At 42.9% G+C, this 21,698-nt stretch overlaps 1 protein-coding gene across 3 annotated transcripts in view; it reads left to right on the top strand.

The window, feature by feature from the left end:
• Positions 1 to 2,227: 2,227 nt before the first annotated feature.
• RUNX1T1 (RUNX1 partner transcriptional co-repressor 1) overlaps positions 2,228 to 21,698 on the top strand; it is a 137,520-nt gene continuing 118,049 nt past the window's right edge. Inside the window, exons 1-2 of one of the 3 annotated variants that reach the window (XM_047725640.1) lie at positions 2,619 to 2,637; positions 2,754 to 2,798. In XM_047725640.1, coding sequence (XP_047581596.1) covers positions 2,771 to 2,798 — 28 coding nt within the window. In that variant the 5' untranslated portion in view covers positions 2,619 to 2,637; positions 2,754 to 2,770. Of the gene's footprint in view, positions 2,799 to 21,698 lie in introns of all 3 variants that reach the window. The other 2 variants (XM_047725638.1, XM_047725639.1) reach the window with 2 other exon arrangements.

A 21,698-nucleotide genomic window follows, 5' to 3' on the forward strand; every position in this document is an offset into this window, starting at 1 on the left:
TATAGTTACCTATTTGCTCCAAATAAAGGAATTTGGAGATAATACAAGGATAAACTGTCCAGAAAAATATGTTCTATGTTTTGCAGAACACAGGCTTGTAAAGGGGGTGGAAAGTGGGATTAAAGAATATACTCAGTCATTCTACAGCAGTTTAAGGATGTATGTTCTTCAGCAGCTATTATCAGAATTAAAAAGAAAATCTCAGATTTAGTGATATATTCTATCTAATGTAAAGCCAAAATGAGTAGAAAACATTGGTATTTCTTTAAAAAAGAAATTTAACTAGAACAATGATTATTATTTTTCCAGAAGTATGACTGGCATAAATGAAGATCCTGTAGGATTTGCAGAATCTTATAAAATATGATTTAAATATATGCTCTGGTATTGTGAATATAGCCTGGAAATGTAAAGCTCCATTTTGATTTCCTGTGACTTACTGTCTATTGATTTTGAGGTTTAACATTTGTATTATAATTTCACACCTACAATGGCACACTTTATAGGCAGAAGAAAAACATGGCATGATATATTTTATTTCTCCCCTACTTTTTACATTCTAAAACTTACTAATTTACTCTAAGTTTTAAAATATGATTCTAGAAGTAACACTATTTCACAAGAACTATTCCTGATTCAGAAGTAATTTGATTGATTTTAAATAAGGATAAATGTATAGTTCCATCATTTGTTTTCAATTTGGGAGGCAAAAGAAATAATGATCCAAGTAAGAGCATAATAAAATATCACAATGTTTTTGCCTCTTTAAAGAAAATAAACGCAAGCTTTGACATAATTTCCTACACAAAGGTATTATACAGTAGTGTCTTTACATTTTATATCTTAAGATTATTAATGGTGTTAAGATTTGCAAGGAGCACACACACAAAAAGCTGTAATACAGAAGTTACTATAGAATGTAGGATTTGATAAAATTTGAGATTCAAATTAACAGCATCATAATATCAAATACCAAGACTTAACATTACAATTCATTAATCCATTATAATTCATTAGTCAAATGTCCCAAGGAGAGGGCAGAATGTACAATGAGTGTTTTCTGGAAATGAATTGCTAAAAATTAGTAGAGTCTAAAAAGACTTCAGAATTGGAAGCTCCAGCTGGGTTTAAAAGGATGGGGGAAGGGATATTACTCACTGTTACACATTTGAAGCACCACTTTAAAAAATAAAATCCAGGAATGTCTCATCAGTTCCCACTGCATCAGGCCGACTCACTCTATCTTAAGCACTTTTTTCCTTTGTAAAGATGAGATTTAGAAACATGCACATAGGACAATTTGCATTGATTTAGGCCAGTTGGGAAAAGAACATGGTTTAGGGTAGGATTTCAAATTGTTTCATTAAATATAATAACATTTTCAGTAGTGGCACCGTTCCATAATAATTTTAAAAGATTTCATTTTACTTATTGCAAGCCATTATCTGATCATATTTGACCTACATATTAATATTTTCATTATTATTCAAGTCCTTTTTTGCTCTGTACAAACAAATTGTCAGCCCTGTTCACTGAGAGATTATTTATTTACTCTGGAAATATCTGAAATTCTTTCATCCTATCTTTTCCTCTGAGACTCCCCCCCCCCCCCCGCACCCCCGCCCCCTAAAGTATTGATATTAATGTCTGGGGGGAGGACGACACATCCCAGGAAAACGTGAGATAGAGAGAGGCCCCTCTAAACGGTATACTATGGGAGAAGTAGAAAAACAAAGAGAAAAAAAAGAAAATGATAATTGTTTTCTCTAAGGCTATTATCTAATGCGAAAGCAAATAGTCAGTCTGGAAATCAGCTAACAGAAGGGGATTAGAGAGGAGATCTGAGAGTGGCTTGATTTCTAGCAGAGCTGTCTCTCCAGCCAGTGATGAGACACAGGCAGGGCAGCCAGGAGCGCTCCAGATGGCCGGGGAAAGTGGTCGTCTTGGGTTACTGCAGGGCACTCGGGCCGCCAGAGAGCAGGCGGCCCGGGAAGGCATCATTAGGGAGCCAGTCCCACGTCCAGCCTGCACCGGAGAGGGCGAGGCTGGGAGGGAGGCCGCCCGCCCGCGCGCCCTAGCGAGCCGGGCCTGCCCATTGTTAACATATACTTGACCTCTGTGACCCCTGCACGACACAGATGTCTCCCACCTCCACCTCCCCCCCGCCCCGCCGCGGGCCCTCCCCCCTGCACCTGGTAGCGGCCGCGCCGCCGCCTCCCTCCCGAGCGGCCGCGGCGCTCCGGGCGCGGGCGCGCGCCGGAGCCGGCCTGGTGCGGGCGCTCTCTGCGCACAGCGCGCGGCGCTCCTGCTCCCCGGCGGACACCCGGCCGCCCTGCAGATAAATGCGTCGCCTTCCTCGAGAGTGAGCGAGGGCGGGCGAGGCAGACGCAGACGCCGCCTGTGACAGTGGCAATTCCCTGCGCCCCACATCACATTTGTCTGCCACAGCAGCAACAACAGAAAAGCGGAGGGAGGGAGGGAGGCGGGAGGAGGGGAGCGGAGCTCCGCAAGTCTTGGGTTCTGCGTGGAGGCTGCGTTTGGCTGGCGTCCCCGACCCCGGGCTTTTTGCACCGCAGCTTCGCAGTGCGCAGCGCCGGGCGGCCGCGGGCGCTCCGCCGGCGACTCCGCGGCCTCGTGGTGAGCGCGCGTGGGCGAGTGGCCGCGGACACTCTGGCCTCTCGGGGGAAGGCGCGCCGCGCCCTCGCCCCCTCGCCCCGCGGGCCGGCCGAGACGACGGGAAGTTTTATTTGCAGCTTGGAGCCCGTGGCGGATGGTGGGACTCTCCAGCCCTGTGCAGTGTAAGTGCCCGCGGGAGGGCTGGGCCGGCGGGCGGGCGGCGGGGACCGGCCCCCGGCTATTACTGTTAATTATTATTCTGATGACCGTCATCTTCATTCGGGTTATTCGGCCGGGAGGCTGCAGGCTGTACTTATCGCTCAACTAGGGTAGGACTACGCACCAGGGCCGAGAGGAACATCGCGGGTGACTCCACTATGAGATGACACTGAACTTCACGGGTCAGCTAAGGATGCAGTTTTCACTCCTAGATTCCCCGCGCTGTCTTTTACAATTTTTTCCCCCTTTCCTCTCCATCATCGCGGTATGTGAACAGGAAGATGGTGCGTAGTTCCCACCCCCCATACTCCGACAGAACAACTGGTCAACGTGCCCACGGTGCGTTTGGCAGGTGGCCCTAAACCCGCATCGTGGGTTTTTTGTTTTTTGTTTTTAACTGAAAGGGAAAGGCACGTTTCGATAGTAGAAAACTTAGCTCTAGGAGCAAGAAAGGCGGAATGTTAACTTGTAGACTCGGCTGCGACTGGGGTCCGGGTCTTCTTAGCGGCGTCTAGGCACTCTGCACCCGCCTGCGAACTTTCCCCATTACTCCCGGGCGTTTGGGGTGCCGAGCGGGATGCACCAGGGCGCACGAAGTCTCCCGACCGGGCGTCTCTAACCCACGACGGGTTCAGGATTTCACCGCCGGCTGTCGCTGGGCAGCGTCGCACCTGCCTTGACCTCCTCTCGGGGTCCCGCCACTCTGCCATTTGGAGGTTCCCCTTGCGGCCCCGACTCGACGCTCGCCGCTCCTGAACGAGGAGCAGAGCCTTGTGCTCTGCAGCTCTTGCCCCGCAGAGTCCAGACCGGGAGCCGCGTTAGCGGAATTCCTTTCGTTTTCTAGAAGCCCGTCTGGTGAAGCCCCCGGGCCAGGATGGAAAAGCGCCCGGGCCTCGCCACTCACCGCTCTCTGCGAACCTTAAAGGACTGGGTGGGTTGGCGCACCCAGACCACTCTCCCGGAGCGGATCTTACGCTGGCTGGGACACCTTAAGCAAAGACGGTTGTGACGGCCCAGAGCGCTTAAATCCATTTTATGAAACTTTTTTTTTTTTTTTTCTTTTCTTTTCTTGTAAGGTCGGTCAACCCTTGGAAAAATTTGAGTACTACGATGCCGGGAAGTAGGATGTGAACCAAGACTGTTACTAAAAATAGGATCCACCCCCGCCCCAGGCCTTTCAGTTTCAGGGTATGACTGGGGAGCTTTGCAGCCCTTGGTCTCCTTATTCTTCGCAGAGCGCAGAGCGTAGGGTAGAAATCTTTAGAGCAAAGCCCCCCACCCCCCCGCAAGATTGGGCACCTCAAATCCCAGCGTGCCCAAGCCTGTCTGCTGCTTCCTCAGGGGACCTGCAGGATGTCCCTTTAAGGAGTAGCTAGTATTCCTCCAGGAGGAGGTACTGTAGACCAGTCACCCAGGCCAGGGCCAGGGAGTAAAGACCAGGAGAGCTGGAGAGGCCACTTCAGGCCAACTTCATGTGCTTCATGTAACTCTGAGCCCCCTTGAATTTTTAACTTCGCTTCCCTTAATTAATCTGCCCAGAGCCTGTATATAAATGGCTGTCCACAGCTGCTGCAAATTGATTTATCCCCTGATAAAGGTGGCGTTGCTGACCATAGCATTTTCTTTCTACCTTCTGTGTGAACTGAAATCTGTTTTACAGGGTCTTTCTTTCTTTCTTTCTTTCTTTTCCTCCTCTCCTAGTCTCCTTTTAAACATCTGTACGGTTTTTAAGTGCACTCAGTGGCTTTTATTATCACACCCCTCCCTTTGCATAGAACAGGAGTGGAACTGGGTCTGTGCCCAGTGAGTCCACACTCACCAGAATACAAATTGACCAGCTTCTCTGTGATGAACGGCTTGTTAGTGTTGGGGGCCTCCTTTTAGTTTATTGCAGTGTTTTGCCTTGACCATGTGAGTCTGTTGTTGTGCCCAGTTTCTCCTGTCACACAGTTCCTTAGAAAGGTCAACAAACACTATTGTTTCTTAAACCATCATAGCCCCAACCTGGGTGTTTATGTCCAGGCTGGGATGTGGACAACCAGACACAAATCTATAATTCTATCCTTGAAGTCTAATTTAGTATTAACATTATGGGGACTTTCAAATTACATAGGTAGGGCTATCTGATCTCTCTCTCTCTCTCTCTTTTTTGCTTTTCTTTCTTTTTAGTGATTGTTGTTTTCTAAGGGAGGTCTGACAGTCTCACCCAGTATTCATCAGGGAATCTTACTTTGACCCAGGCTTTTCTTGCAGCCAGGATGGATGCTGAGGAAGTTGAAGCCTGTTGTTGCTTTACTTGTACTGTATTTCACTTTTGATATTTCTTTGGTTTATTCTATCAAAAGAGAAAATTCCAACCCAATAACCCAGGAATCTGGCTCATTCTGGGTGCATATTAAACACTGACTTTATCTAAGATTTATACTAAGAGAACTTTATATTAAAAGTCTTTGTTTAAGCATTAATAATTTTTGTTGTAAACCGTTTAGACAGCACTTTATTTGAAAAGCTAAATATTGAGTGGGAGAATTTGAGTATGTACCTTCTCCAGTGTCCAACTTATACTTAATAGAAGCATGGGGGGGGGGGATGGTCTGTTTTGTCCTTAATGTTTAGACAACTCAAAGCAGACCAGAAGTCTTTGAAATGATATTTTCCTTTGTAGACCTAGTCTCCGTGACGTAGTCTCCGTGACCCACTAATATTTGCTGTTAATTTGGTTTTCAAAATGATTCTTCAAGGACCTTCCTAAGAAGAAGCATTATACTTGCAATACAATGCAGACTGCCCTATTTGGTTACAAGTTGCTGAAGAGAGTAGTATGGTGTGTGTTGCAGCTATAGGAGTACAGCTTTTAAATATTTTTACAATTTTTCTGTCCTGAAGAATAGTGAAATACTGGTCTGGATGCTAGTATTTGATGATGAGCTCTCCCATCGAGGGTGTTAGTGTTCGCAGATAAAAGAGCACTTCAGAACTGCAAGGAAGTACACAAATGTAAGGTGCCATTATCATTTATTTTATTGGAAAATAGAAGCCTAGCCCCCCCCCCCCAAAAAAAGACTTGCTTTTTTTTTTTTTTTTTTTTTAATACATTGAAAAGGGATCACGAGAAAGAAATGCTTCCAATAGGAATGCTGGCCAGTGGTTGTCAGTTTAGGACATTCTTCACTGTCAAATCCTGTTTCTCACTTCTTTGATATGAACATCAGCTGACAGGCACTGAATGCAAAGCCTTCTTCATTGAGGTTTTATGCAGGCAACATAGCTCTTCATAGCAAAGCAGTCTGAAAAATTGGCACCTGCAGGATTTGCATGTGAAAAAAAATGAGTCAGTTGCATTTTACTGGAGTCTATTACTGTAAGTTATGTAAGTTCAGTGAGAAAAGCTATTTATTTGTTGCTGTTTGGGCACTTCAAAGTTCTTTGTTTTATGGACACCTTATTCTTCATGTAGTGATCCACAGATTTTATTGATAGCAGAAGCAGGGAGAAGTGATCTCTGGCTTTATAGAAGTTATTTATTGTGGAGTGAAGTAATTTTTAACCATGTGCTTATAGAGTGCACTTACATTCACAGTTAATTTTTTAAATGTGGCTTAAAAATAATGAACTCCTATAACTTTCAGGTTAATCTATCAGAAGTTAAGTACATAAAATGAAGTGAACATAAATATCCTTTGAAAGCAGTCTAGGACTTTAAGAGTTCTATACTAACAAGTTAAAATCTACCAGAAAAAAAATTAAACCTTCCATTTTTCTACACTTCTGGAAAAAGCCCCCCCCCCCGACACTTGGTAAATTGTCTCCAAAGTGCCTTTTAAACATACCATATTTGACCCCATTTATTTAAAAATATCATATTTGACCCCAGAATAATGAACAAATGTTAAATCTACTAAAGCAGCTTTGTGAACCTGGTATTATCCATCACTTGGAACATTTTATCCAGAATAAGTTATTGTTACCAAAAGAGACACCTTCCAACTTCACTTTTTTATAGCCATTAATATAAGGGTTCCTAAATAATGTTTAAAGAACAGTGAACATTTTATTAAAGCAAACATTAGTTCAGTTTAATGGAGGTAATTGTAAGTGATAAGACAGAGCAGGTTATCTCTGTGTTGTTTAAACAGAAGGAGCTACTTTGCACCATTTCCAGTAGCCATCTGTAGAAGAGAAGGGTTTGCACCTGTCTGTCCACACTAATTATAGATTAGGGCCAAAGAAATGAAATTCGAGAAGGTTTTCAGCTAATGAAATCCATACTGATTTTATTGTAAATGTGTTTTATGTAAAGAGGGTGATGGTTGAGTTATGAGTGAATAAATCGGTGTGTAGCTGTTAGGCACTTGGTTTTGAAGCACAATTCTGCTGCATTAACCTTTGATATTAAAAAAAAAAAGAGAGAGAGACCAACAACTTAGACATGGATGCTAGCCTTTGTTTGGCATCCATAGCTACAATTTAGTGAGCAGCAGTGAGGTTCAGTGTGCAATTGAAAAATGTGCTGTAAAGCAGCTTAAATGTTAAGAATATTCTAATATTTTGAAATACAGATGAAGTAGAAGGTAGGTTTTGTTTTAACTTAGGGACATAAAACATTAGAAAATTAGAAAGCTTTTTTCTTTTTTTGTGCATTTCAGTTTCATGTCCATGAGAAATTAAAGCAAAATGAGTGAGGAATGCATTCTGCAATAAAAGGTCACATGAATGTCTACCACATCTGTTTATAGTAATTATGAACATAATTAACATAAGAATTACAAATGAAATAATGACAAGCTGAGCAATGAGATATTATGCCATAATGGTCATATGTTGGAATTCTCACATTATAGCACACTAGAATTCACATACTCAAAGAAAGAAAGAAAATGCTAGATTTTTATCTGAATTAATGCTTCAAAACTTATCTGCCTGGGGCAGATGGACTTCTTGCTTTTATAGGAAGGTAACCTATTATTAAGAAAAGAACTAGTTGAAATTAAGATTTCTAGTCTCCCTCCAGCTTGGACTTTAAGACAGCTGTGATTATAGAAACCACTTCCTGTTGTACACTTATTCTGTGATTATACTTCTTGATTATTATATTGCGCTTTTTTTTTTTTTTTAAATTGAAAGCTTTGCAGCAAAGTGTTTGCTTTGGAAGGGAGTCATGGATTCTTCCCATTTGAGAATTGGTTGATCTTTTCTAGAACTGTGAGCCAAAAGTCAATGAACAAACAAGGTAGTAATAGAAATACTGTGCTTTTATAAAATAAGAACATTGACAGATTAGTTTTTGCACAGTTTTCTTCATGCCTTTAATGTTTGGATGCTTTTAAAAGAAAATGTAAACCTTTTTTGGGTTTGAAAGTAGTAGTGCATTGTTTTGTTTTTTTAAATAGCGTTTTTTTCCCCCCAAAGAGCATGTAATGGAAAAATCAGTAATCATTTGTAAGTTGTATTTTTTTCTTCCTAGAGTTGTGTTGGATTTACAGGCATTTACATGTAGTCTCTGTCCAAATTGATCTAACTGAAATGTAATAAAGAGGAAGGTATGTGTGATTGCATCTGGTTATTCTGAATGCAGTTTTCTATAACAGCTAGAGAAAAGGTGAAAGGTGAGCTTTTATGAGAACTAAAATGGTACTCCAGAAATCCGTTATTAAATTTAAAACATGTTAGAATGGCCGATTTTCACCCATTTAAAGTTCACTTGATGTTGTAATGTGCCCTGCCAAATGGCTTACTTCCTACCCTTGCACCCCTCTCTCTCTATTGAACCTGGCCACTTTTTGAAGATTTATGGAAAAATATTACCTTGTTCTCGTCTCAGTGATACCATGAGGTTTTCCACGTTATTGGATTACTGGAGGATTGTGGCAGACCCCTTTTTATCTGACATTTATTGCATGACAAGATTTTTCACACATGCCCTTCCCCCACCTAGGTCCAGCTTATTTTCACTCTGTCTTACCTATCAAATTTTTCTGAATTCTCTTGGCGTGGGAGCATGGGGCTGGGGGGGGCGGTGGGGAGGCCACCACCCATGCAGCTGTTTTTTGGTTAAGTGTTTTGGAGGGGGTGCTCGATTAAACAATGCCTCTCATCAAATTTGCCTCTAAGAGACTCTCTTCCTTTTCTTTTTCTCTATTAACTAGCCTTACGCTTCCCTCTCCTCTACCATTTTGTCCCTTAACTAAGACCCATGCATATACTGTGTTATAACCCAGCGTGTCACTGCAGCTGGGGCTACAGTGTATGTCATGAACAATTATGCAGTTTATTGGCTACTTCGTTCTGAACTTGATCTTCATACTGCATGAGAGCTCCTTAACCAAGCTTCAGTGCCTTGAAATGCAACACAACCAAATACTCCCCCTTCCCCCAATAAAATAACCTTCTTTGCTGCATTATCTGCACTCCATTAAGGATCTGATCAGATGTTCAGATTGTCTGATGGGCGCATTTAAAAGTGAAAAGGGGCTCCCATGGGACTACTCAGGTGTATCTCCCTCCTGACCCTGATGGGGTGGAGGATGAACTCTGGTCTGACGGAGGAGCATTAGCCCTTGCTTGTTTTCTGATTGATTTTCGGGCGCTGGGTGGGTGAGGAGCTGTGAAGCAGCTCAGGCCGAGATTGATTGCCTCAATTTCAAATTCCCACCTCCAAAATAGACTCTCAGATGTACACATAGGGAACCCCCTCCCCCCACACAATTTCTGGAGGTGGAGCAGGTGTCTAGGAGTCACCTGTAGCTACCAATCACAAGTGGTCCTTCTTATCACAGTGCTGCTGGCAGCACAAGTCTTCTGCTGGAACACTCTCAAGCCCAGGGCAAGAGATTTTCTGTCTGTTGGTGTAGGTAGGGGGGGGTGGAATTTCAGGGTATTGGGGCCAAGGAAGAGAGGGACAAGAACTTCCACTCGTGGTTGGTCTGGAAGGCTGCTTAACAGCTGTGAGGGCTCAAATAGGTTTGTTTTGCAAATTGTGGCAATTGGGCTGAAGGTGAGATGGTGAATGTCTCATTGTTATGCTCTGCCAAAAAGGGAGCTCTTGATCCCTTCTGACCTTGACAGGACCTCCAAAATGTTCAGTCTGGCCCTGGAACAGGGAAATGCAGTTGGCTAGTCTGGATTCCTTCCCTTTTCTTGGAGGAGGGGCAGTTTGGGGGATATAAGCAAACCCCCCATCCCCCGGCTGTCACCCTCCGCCGGCTTTGGGGTCCCTCGTGCCCACTTGCTGCCCCCCATCCTGGGGCCCGAGCCCCCACCTCCACCATCCCTTTCGGTTTCTTCTCTCCAGCCTGTGCCTCTTTCCTCTCCCTCTCTCCCTCTCTCTCTCCCACTTTTCCTCCCTCTCGCGCTCCGTCTCACACGCACCCTCTGTTTATTTTCCTGCCTCCATCTGGGCCCTGCTGATATTGTAATCACCCTGATGCACGTTGGCTTCTCTCCTCTCCCTCCTGCGCTCACACACTCACTCACACACAATGTGCCATCCTGACAAGCCTTTTACTTCTGATAAGCTCCGATGTGTGTTTAATGAATACAAAGCCGCGGTCTGGGTGCCGCCTCGGCTGCGGCCGCCTCTCCTGCGCTCCTTTGCCAGAAGGTAATCTCCGTGAACGCGGAGGGGAGGCGAGCGGGGAGGAAGGAGGGGTGGGGAGGGGGGGTGGGGGGAGCGGGGAAGCTGCTTTTCTCTTTCCCTCTCTCCCTTTCCAAATGATTCAGAAGTCGATAAGACCAGGAGAAGTGAAGATGTAACATGTTATCTGTCGCTCCTCTTAGCGGGCGGAGAGAATTTACATTTAAAGATTAGCAGAGGGAGAAAGAGAAATCTGCCTTTTGTTGTGCGGGGTGAGAAGGAGGCATCAGTCCTGGCCTGGACGCTATCTCCCATCACCTCTGCTATCCAGACAGGACTCACCGAGGTGAGATTACTGGAGGGCCTTATCTTTAATTGGGTTTAGTTTTGCCCGTCTGAATAGGTTTAAAGAGACTCGATAAAGGGGGAACAATAGATTATTTATTGACTGAACGCTGAAGCCTTTAGATGAAGAGGGGGAGAGAAGAAGCTGCTTAACAACTTGATTAGTTTATTTTAATTTTTATTTTAAGGTGAGCTTGTCTCTCTCCTGGTACAGGGAAGGGCCATAGAACTTAGGGGAAATTGAATGACGGAAACGTCTTCTTTTCTCTTTACCCCCCACCCCTGCCCTTCTCAGCACCATCTCCCTTATTTTAACAGGAGTTTCATTTACCCCCTTGTGTTTCGGACTGATACACTGAGCAGAAAGGGTAGTGGCTTTTGGAATTGATCATCGGTGTCGGGTTTTGTGTGACTTGTTTTGAATGGGTGTTGAACTGATGCTAGCGGTGGTACTTGAATGAGTGAGAAGAGCAAATGTAGACTACTTTTAATATGCAGTTAGTCGATTTGATAGTATGGTTTCAACATGGTTTAGAGAAAAAAAATTCTGACGCTGTCAGGTAGATTTGTGTTTTGGATTTGAGACACGGAATTTTTTCCCTTGGAGTGGGTTTAAAAAAAAAAAGAGTAAAAAAATATATATATTTTATTAATTCATGAGTGTATTTCTAAAAATTACAGTGTCAACTTTGTAATGTTTTTAAAATGGATAAAAGTGAAAAAAAATATTGTTTGCCTCGTACACATAATCGAGATAGGTGTTTCCATAGGTAAATAGGATCCAGTAACTAAAAGCCTAATTAAAATTTGTTTAAAGCCTGGGGGGGGCATGTTTCCTTGTTGACAGCCGCAGATCGATTGGGTAAGACAATAGAGTCCCATTATTTCACTTCCATTGACTGAACATATTGACATTTCAGGTTTGCTGTTGCCTCAGTGAGCATGATGAAACACTGAAATTCACAGACCAACTGGTCAGAGTGGCACATATATTACTGTATGTCATTTCTGCCTTTAGGTTACCTTATCACCCAGGCAGAATGGGAGCGGACAGCCTGGAATCCTTCAGAAGGGGTAGAGCTCTTTTGGCTAAGAAATGGACAGGTCGCACGTCTTAGGAGCACCTTTAATTTTATCCAGAATTGGATGTTATGGAGAAATATGGGGAGCACTTTTACTGAAAAATCTGAGAAGCATCCTAGCTATTAATCTTGTACGTAGTACCCATAAGAATACCCATTTTCAAGATTTCCCTTTACCTCTTCTGGCGGTGTCTATAGGGAGCGGTTGGTCACATCATTTAGGTGTTTGCCAGCTTGTGCTTGGGTGAGACCTGTTCTTTCCCAGTTTGGGGTACTCAAACATTAAAGCACCTGCTGAAGCTGTCTCTGATAAAAAGAATGTGTAAGGTCCCTTCCAAAAATAGAGCCTGACTTTGACTTTTTTGTTTCTTGTTTTCTTTTGGTGGTTGGAAAATGAAGATGGGATGTATGTATTTTATGCCCATAGACATGCATAGACAGTAATATGTCAAAATAGACATGTGTATATTCCAAGCAGAGGCAGAGAAGATAGTAAGTATTGTCCTTATCTTAGCGTAATCTTCCCTTTTGTACATTTTACATAGTCTTTGCATAATACAGCTAAGTATTAGGGAGAATTGAGTCAAAGAAATTTGAGTCATACAAAAGTGAGTATGGGAAGAAAACCAGAAGGGACTTAACATATTTTTTTTTAAAAGTTTAATGAAAATATAAACCTATGATGAATATGCTTTATACACAGCAATTGTTGCCATCAAGTAGGCAACTGATGCCCTTTGCAGTGTTTAGAACAAAACTAGTCCTTTATACCATTTTCATGAAAATGTTAGGTTTCTATTTGATCAGCAGGTGCTGTTGAGATGAAAGCCATGTGTAAATTTTCAGAAGGCCAAAAGTGTCAATTCAGAAAAGGAAAGTGATAAGAGAAAATGCAATCAGTTTTCCTGTTTTCAATTTGTGCAGGATTTGAAGAGCTGTTTTGTTAAACTGCTACATCTGCTCCAATATGAATATTGAACTACTTCCACTAAAAATAACAGCCTATAATTTGGAAGCTACTGCAGTCTTTTGTTAGTGTGAGTGGGTTATTTAAAAACAAAAAAACAAAAAAAAAATAAAAAAAATAAAAAAAAGACAATTTTCTATTCTGACAATCTCTTGCTTAATGTGCATTTTCATTTGTTGGCACTTTTATCCTCAGCAGATAAATGGTATTATGCAATTAGGACCTCATCTTGTTTGACTATGAAAGAGGTTTCCATAGGTGACAATCCTGGTAATATAAAAAGGGTTCACACAAAGCAAAATTTATTTTTAAATAATCTGTTTAAATATAGTTATTTAAAACGAGATAGCTATTCCTTGCATTCTCTAATACTACAATTTTTAACTTACTGCTGACTATTATAACAAAGTTAACACTATTCTATTGCATAGTAAGCATCCTGTGATTTATTTTACCTTTAATATACCTGCAAATGTAAGTTTAAACTAACCAGGGATATTTTACCTAACAGGGCTTTCAGAATAATTTTTTTCATGCTTAAATAAAATGATTAAATTATGCTTGAGTGCCTGCATACAAAAGCTTTAGCTTCTATAGTACTGCTAATCAAATAAGTTTTATGGACAGGGAAAGCACCACATTAGAGAAAAATTGGGTGCATTTTACTAGTGACCTTTCTAGGAAAGACAAGTTCTTTGTAAATCATCTAGTATTAAGGAAGAAGAAAACTCTAACACATCTTAGATAATCATAATACAGATAATACTTCATCCCTTTAATAAGAAAATGAATGGCATCGCTATCCATGTAAAACTGGGCGTAGAGAATTAAGGGAGAAGGAAGACTGATGAAATTTGGATCAGGTTCAATATTGACTCTATCCACAATTGCTATTGGGTTGACTTGTGGCTAGAGTAATTTGTCCAGGTTGAGACGTGATCACTGCTTAGGATCAATTGGAGGCTATGTAGCTTTGTGGCTTTACACTTGAATGGCCAGACACACTCTTCACAGCTAAACTCAGAGTATCTCCAGGATGGATTAAGGGGGAGACAGACATTGGGACACAGGAGGAGGATGGATATTAACAAATGCGATGTTTCTTCTGCACCACCAACTGAAAAGTAGTGGTTTGAAGAACAGTACTGTGTGTGTGTACCTGTGATCCGTGTCTGTAATCAGCCAACAAATAATGCTTTTAAGCAACGTAATTTTCAGTTTGAATCCAAATTGTAGCATATTGTGCTGGCATATCTTTCAGAGACCCGGGCAGCCACGTGGGTGGATTCCCTGGTACAGCACCAAGTACTTTGCCACTTTCAAGAAATGGCGCTGAATCACAGATCGGTGTAAGAAAAGTTTATTTCACAGACACAGGCCCATCATTTTGGGATGTGATCTTCTAATGAGTTGTTTTGTGCTGGAGCCACATTCAGCGTTGAAGCCTCAGAACTTTATAAGGCACCAACAGGGGTCGGGCGGGGGGTGGGGAAGCCTCTTGCGCCTCTTTTCAAAATGTGCCTGCTTTAAAAAGTGATGTCCAGGCTCTGACATGAGAACCACTGATGCAGTAATGCCCCACGGTTGAGGTTTAAGGCACGAGACCCTCCTGTGAAGAAGGTTCAGACCGTCAGTGCTGCTGAGAGCCACTAACCTTTTTCACGGACTGCAAGAGACCAAGTTTTAAAAATCCCTCTGCTTCGATAGTTCTAATTGAGATTACCTTATAATGCAGCCCATGAGGGAATCAAGCAGGCATTCATTTTATAGATTTCATATTGGTCAGGCTCTCAAAGGCAAATCACCCTTTGGGTGACTAGGGCCTTGAGAATGAATATAGATCTTGTTCAATGAGCACACAAATGTAAAAATTTCCCATTTGTCCCGCTATCTCAGCATCTCCAAGTGCCTTAGGGAATGTGATTGACTAGATTCATTAATTTTTTAACAGCTGGGTCATAGACCACTTCTGAGTGCGCTCTGGGCTTTCAAGGGCTGCCCCCTAGTTGTTGGTCTTGGGAGAGAGAGGAGGAACTGACAGATATTGGAGACCTACTATGAGCCTGGGGTCTACCCTCAAATCAGCATCGCTGATTTCTAAGCAAATTATAAAGTAGCATTTTACTTCATTTCAGAGACTGGCTGTAGTTGGTCTTCTGGCTTGGCCTTTTGCCTCAATATGGAAAGCTGAGATCGCCTTGTGTCCCCAGTTTAATTACCTACTTTGTTCCCGAGTTCGAATAATTAGAGGCTTATTTTCTGAATACCTACCTGGCTTAAATATTCTCCTTAGCAGCCATAAGCCGTGCATCCATTGTTTTCTTCTGCCCTTGCCCCAGCCTTGGAATCCCACTGGCTACTTACCGCCTAACAGCCAACCTTGGACACGCCCAAGAGTATGCCAGTTTGTATCCCTCAATACCTCCTAATCCAGGCTTTTCCATTACTAAATTCTGTTCCCTCCTCCAAACACCACCTTCCTACACTACACCGAAGCAATGAGGTATCAGACTGTTCCCTTTGTTGATCTCACGCGGCACTCTCGAGTTGTCTTCTGCCTAGTGTCCCTCATCTCGGTTGGTCATCTGCGTCTCCCAGTTCAGCCAAGGCCAACATCCTGGTCATTTTTTTTTTTTTAAACATTTTACTTATTTATTTGACAGACAGAGACCACAAGTAGGCAGGGAGGCAGGCAGAGAGAGAGAGGAGGAAGCACGCTCCCCGCCGAGCAGAGAGCCCCATGCGGGGCTCGATCCCAGGACTCTGGGATCATGACCTGAGCCGAAGGCAGAGGCTTTAACCCACTGAGCCACGCAGGCACCCCCTTCCTGGTCATTTCTTAAGAGGAGAGGGATTCCACACCGTTTGGAGCTTGCAGGTGTAATTACGTAATGTAAAAAGAAGGACATGGGGTGTGTGTGTGTGTGCGCGTGCTTCTCTGAGTAATGGGTAAACTGGGGTTCCCTTTCCGGTTCAGTCCCTGTTTTGCTGTGTGGCCTGGGATGAGTGCCACCCCTCAGGTGAATTCTTCAGAAGTGAAATGAAGGGCAGATTTCAGGGACCCTTAGGCTTCTCATCTCTCACATGTCTGAGTCTATGTGTGATGCTGGAAGTAGGCTTTCAAGAATTTCCCATGGTTAGGTGAATGAAAAAAAAAATCCTGAATTTTTAATTTGGGGGGGGGTGGAGGGGGACGGGGTGCTCCTGATCTCCATATGGCTGGGAAGTAGAACCACATAGAACATCATTATCTTCTTATTCTTCTCCATTGTAAAGAAGTGGCATTGGGGACAGGGAGGCCTTTTTTTCCACAGCCATCCTGGTGAACATCCTGGTGACTGTCTGAAATTTTAGTTATTACTATGCCTTTTTAAAAGGTGAATGAAGAAGACATGAGTCTGTTTATGCAGTGAGAAGGAACTAAAGATTACAGATTTTGCTCAAGGAAGATAGCTTTTATGCTTTCACCTCATGGCTGTTGGACAAGATGAACTTGATGCTTGGGGGCAGGAGTGAAGGGCTGGAAGCTAACACTTGATGGTAGTTGGTTGTGCTTCCTGGGCATTCGCTGTAGCCCGTTGTCTGAAGGTTTGGACCCAAGTCACTTGGAAATTTAGAAAATGGCCTCTTTAAACCATTTTTTGGAGAGAACCTGGTAAGTAACAGCTTATTTAAATGAACAAGGACACATTATCGTTGGGTGAGGAATCAGTTCTTAAGTAAGAAAGACTGAAATTGTCCTATTGCATCGTCTGAAGACATAGTCTGCTATTGGTTTTAAAAGCCCAGTTATTACCAGTAACACTTTGATTTCCTACTTTAGTTTGTACACAATTTAGGCATTATGGGAAGTTTAATCTTAATTTGTGAAATTGTTAATAATAACTAGAGCTGGACTTTCTTAGAACTTAGAGGCTCTGGCATTCTTATACTTCTGATTTGACCAAGAGAGCACCTTGGCATCATCTAGGATGGCAGTAGGAACTTCTTCTGTTTACTAGGACTTGGAAGTAATGCTATTTTCTTTTTTTTTTTTTTTTTTTTAGATTTTATTTATTTATTTGTCAGGGACAGAGGGAGAGAGAGCGAGCGAGCACAGGCAGAGGCAGAGGGAGAAGCAGGCTCCCTGCCGAGCAAGGAGCCCGATGTGGGACTCGATCCCAGGACCCTGGGATCATGACCTGAGCCAAAAGCAGCTGCTTAACCAACTGAGCCACCCAGGCGTCCCAATGCTGTTTTCGTTTGTCATTAGAAATGGAAGCCACAGGAACTACTGTTGCTTCATAGGTTGTAGAAGATTTGTGCATTGGCATTCAAGGTTCAGTGAGAGGCCAGACTGAAGTGGTTTCTGTTTGTTTGTTGCCACCAATGAGAATGTCTTCAAAGTATGTAGGCGGTAAGCTCTTAGTTGGTACCAAACTTGACTGGGTTGAATGTTGCATCAGTGAATTCAGAGAGATCCCATGAGATGTAATGGCAGTTTGTCTAAAGAAGCTCAAGAGCTAGGTGGGCACTAATCACATGAGAGGAAACGACGCCAGAGCAGTGATGAGCTAGAGGCGGTGGACCGAGCACTTGGGGAGAAAACTAGCTGTACGGTGCTGTTCTAAAGAGTGCTTGGGAAGTCCCTTCCACTAGACATTTTGGAGAGCACCTCTGGTGATACTCAAGGAGGAGGTCTGAGAGATACTAGGAAAGCAGGAATGGTACCTACAGATGCTGGTGTGGAGTTGGGGGCAGGGAACCAGTGCAGTGGCATTGCCAAGAGCATTTCAAATGCATGTCCCATGGCAAAGTGAGTATCAGTGGTTGGAAAGTCATCCCCCAGTGGATGTCATAAGCATGGTGCAAGTTGTGCTGTAAAGACAAAGTCTTAGAAAGTGGGTTGGCCTCTGTGGTTAAAACTCACTGTACTGTACTCCTTTCCCTAACCTCAAGATCTGGGAAGATGGGGGCTGTAAGACAGGTCATGAAAGACTGCTAGTTTATTTTCTGAATCTATGCATATGTTATGTACACAGTGATGAGCAAACACAGCTGGGAAGAACAGCAGATGATATTGGGACTGGAACTGTGGTGTTTATCAGACTGACATAGTAATCCTTCTTTCCCATGAAAGTGTTCTTTTTAAGTGACTATTAGGATTCTGTAACTTTTATCATGTGTCACACAAGTGTTCTCTCCCATCTAACCCCTTTGCCTACCTGTCACACGTTTTCACTCTCCTCTATAGCTAGATTTATTTAGAGATGAGATCCACATTTGACCTCTGATGGGAAACAAACATGGACAATGAATTCTCATCCCTTTGTTTAAATAAGGATAGGTAGGTCTGTTCAGGTCTAAATGGAAGGTAAATGTAATCAGTCTCCACTGAGTTGTCCAAGGCAAGCTTTGTGTTGGCTAGAGGGAGCGGGTATAAAATATCAGGGAAAAATATAAATGAAGAACAGTAAAATGAACAACCCATTAAACCTAATTTTCCTATTTTTAAGAAAAGTGTATGCTTTTGGGATAGTCCTAGTAATGACCCTTTTTTGAATATCTGAAAGAGAAAAGTATTTACTCGTGACTGTCCATCAGAAGTAAGTTAATAAATTGATAAATATTTAATGAATGCCTACTATGTGTAGAGACTTGTGTTAAGACGGAGACGCAGACTAGGTAGGTTTGCATACACATACGCTGTATACGTTTAGTGGGTATACATGTAATTCAGTGTGTACTTAATTCCCACTGAATGATAAACCCATTCAGGATGAGTAAAATTGCTACATAAGATAGGGAGGCTTAATGGCTTAACTGATTAAATGGTATAGTAAATGAGATTTTAGAGTGGGGAGTGAGTGGTAATTTCAGCTTAAGATAGGATTTATCAAAGTAAAGTTATTGTTTGGGCTTGTGGGCAGTTATAAAGTAGGAATATGGATGCAGAAAGCCAGTTGTGGAAGGGGCTTTTGGAGGACTATGGGGTGGAGTGAGTGGGGTTGGAGAGAGAGTAAATTGAAGAATGTGGCTGTATCGAAGAGGACCCATGGGTGATTATTGGCAAATAAGCAGAAAGTACCTAAGTGTCTTGAATACACAGCATTTTGATTTAAGCTTTATCTTCTGAGGAAGCCAGAAGTTTTTAAAACTGTGTCCTTAGGACCCCTCAGGGTGAGACTGGGCATGAAGGGTGCCTGGCCTGGGCTCTCACGTTTTCATTGGCACTGGGAAACCAGAATAGTTCTGCTTTAATGACAAATTGCTTTATATATTAGGTTTTCTAGCTAGGCTTCTTTTGGACGAAAGATGCCATGGTGAAATAGATCTCAATAAATCCAAAGTAAAAACAAACAAACAAAAAGTTGTGCTAGACAAGGGGAAACCATGGACCCAATTGAAGTCCTGTTTCCTGAGAGCTGGTTTGATTGTGCTCAGTCGGATGGGTGGGAATGGGGGCACGACTGGAGGCCAAGGCCAAGCAGGAAGCTTGTGGCTGCAGCTTAGACTTTAGCTCCTGCTTCAGGATGACCAGGATTGGGTTTGCGGGAGGGCAAGGAAAAAGCGGATGTAAGATGCATTGTGGAGGAATAATAATTAGAACTTGGATACAGGGGTGAGTTTAGGGAAGCAGAGTTGACAACTTGGATTGTGTGTCCAATGCACTTGGCTTGCCAGAATATTTTAAATTATTTTTAAAAGATTTGTTTATGTATTTGAGAGAGAGAGAGAAAGAACAGGTGAGCTCACATGGGGAGGGGTAGAGAGAGAATCTCAAGCAGACTCCCCGCTGAGCGCTGAGCCTGATGTCAAGCTCTATCCCACTACCCTGAGATGAGGACCCAAGCAGAAATCAAGACTTCGATGCTTAACCCACTGAGCCACCCAGGCACCCCTAGCTTGCCAGAATTTAGAATCACTTTGGATGTCTCAGGAGCAGCTTCCCTATTCCACATAGACTCAGAGTCTCATGTGACTCCAGAAAGAGGTCTCAGGGCCTGTTCGTACATCCCTGCCCCAGGGATTCCTGTGGTCTGTAGCTACTTTTGGAATATGGTGATGGGGCTGTCAAGTGGTAGGTGTTCTTTAAAGAGTAGCTGTTGCATTGAGGATTTTTATTGCTCTCTCTGGGACGTGGCTCTCTCATGTGCTTTTGCTTCTTGCATAGAATTTTAACCTGTTCTGAGATTCCTTCCTTTTTTGTAGGTACCTCTGGGCCAGGGTGGGGGGAATAAAAAGTGGTCAGGTGGGCTGGGTCTGACCCTTAACTTTCTACCGGAGCAGCCTACCTATTTTACATTTTTTAGACACTGAAATTTTATTTACAGGATAATTTATGAAATTTCATTCAATCCTAACGTTATGTAGAGGAGAGAACACAGGGAACAGAGAGTCAGGAGTCAGGAGGAGTTAATGGAAGAGCTGATGTGTGCCTATAAACCAGGATGTCCCAGAGCCAGAAACAACAACAAAAATGTACCAGTTTGGGGACTTTTAGGTCCGCTTCATTTAGATAGTATTATTTCAGGGTATTTTACCTTGTTTTGTCCAGTTTCATTTAACTTGAAAAAACACTGGTGGTTCTTTTTCACTTGATTGATTGATTGGGGCAGGGCAGAAGGAGAGGGTGAGAATCTTTTTTTTTTTTTTTCCTTTAAAGATTTAATTAATTATTTAGAGAGAGGGAGAAAACAGACTCCCTGGACCAACAGGGAGCCCGATGCTTGCTTGATCTCAGGACCCTGAGATCATGACCTGAGCTGAAATCAGAATCAGAGTCAGAGGCCTAACTGACTGAGCCACTCAGGTGACCCCCAACCCCCCCCCCTTTTTTTCTTTCTGTTTTTAGTTTTTGAACTTTAACCAAATCTGGAGTTTGTGGTTTTGTTATAAAATCTGTCAGAATGGAATGTTTTAAGACTGTTTTCCTCTGTTGTCAATTGTGCTTGATAAGAATTAATCATAGGCAGTCAAAAAAGGACCTCAGCATAAAAATCCATCTATAATGTTTAAAAGAATGAGAGCGATTTATATGTGTTGATGTGAAATTATTCCTGAGATATATGGTGAAATGGGAGAAACAGGCAGCAGAACAATGTGTACAGTATGCTACATTTGTCTAGAAAAATATACATACACTTGTACTTGTGAAGATAGGTGCAAGCATCTGACCATAATAGTTACTTTGGGGAAGAAAGTGGGGGCTGGGCCTTGGTGGTTGGAAGGAGACTTGTATGACCCCTTGGTCCTCTGAGCGCTTTTGCAAATCTTGTACCTGTTTGACTCACTGTAAAGTTAGAGACTGTAGCATCAGGCTGGAACTGACTGGTTCTGGGACTCTGCCCTTTGCGGGGGCAAAGTGATGCTTCTGTCTTCCCTGCCAAAGGCAGTGTGGAGTGTAGAGGGGAAGGGGCCTAACTCTCCTCTCAAGTACTGTACTACTTGTTGAACCTGCTTCTACTCCCCGTGTTCATCTGGAAATAATTCTCATCTGGATAATCCTGGCATGACCTCATAAGGCTGTCATGAGAATTCCACGAGGTGATATGTATGGAGTATAACCATTAATAAGATCTTGCTTATTCTTAGAATTGGACTTGACCATTCTGGAACCACCCGCCGCTCCTCTAGAAACCCCCTGTAGGATGTTCTCTTGTCTCTGGATGCTCCTGCTCTGTTGCCTTCATCCAGCAGATACTTAATGGACGGTCTGGTCCTGTTTGATGTCCCTTTCATTGTGTTCTCTTATCATAGAATGTACAATTTATTGCTGCTATAGTCTGGCTTATAAGTTTCAGTCATCAAAACACAAAAACAAAACAAAAGGAACCCCAGGTGCACCATCAGCTCCAGGCAAACTGTGAAGGGGTCAAATCACTTTCATGTTCATATGTGCGTGTTTTATTTTACT

The sequence above is a fragment of the Lutra lutra genome, chromosome 4 (genome assembly GCF_902655055.1).
Source record: "Lutra lutra chromosome 4, mLutLut1.2, whole genome shotgun sequence".
Classification (NCBI taxonomy): domain Eukaryota; kingdom Metazoa; phylum Chordata; class Mammalia; order Carnivora; family Mustelidae; genus Lutra; species Lutra lutra.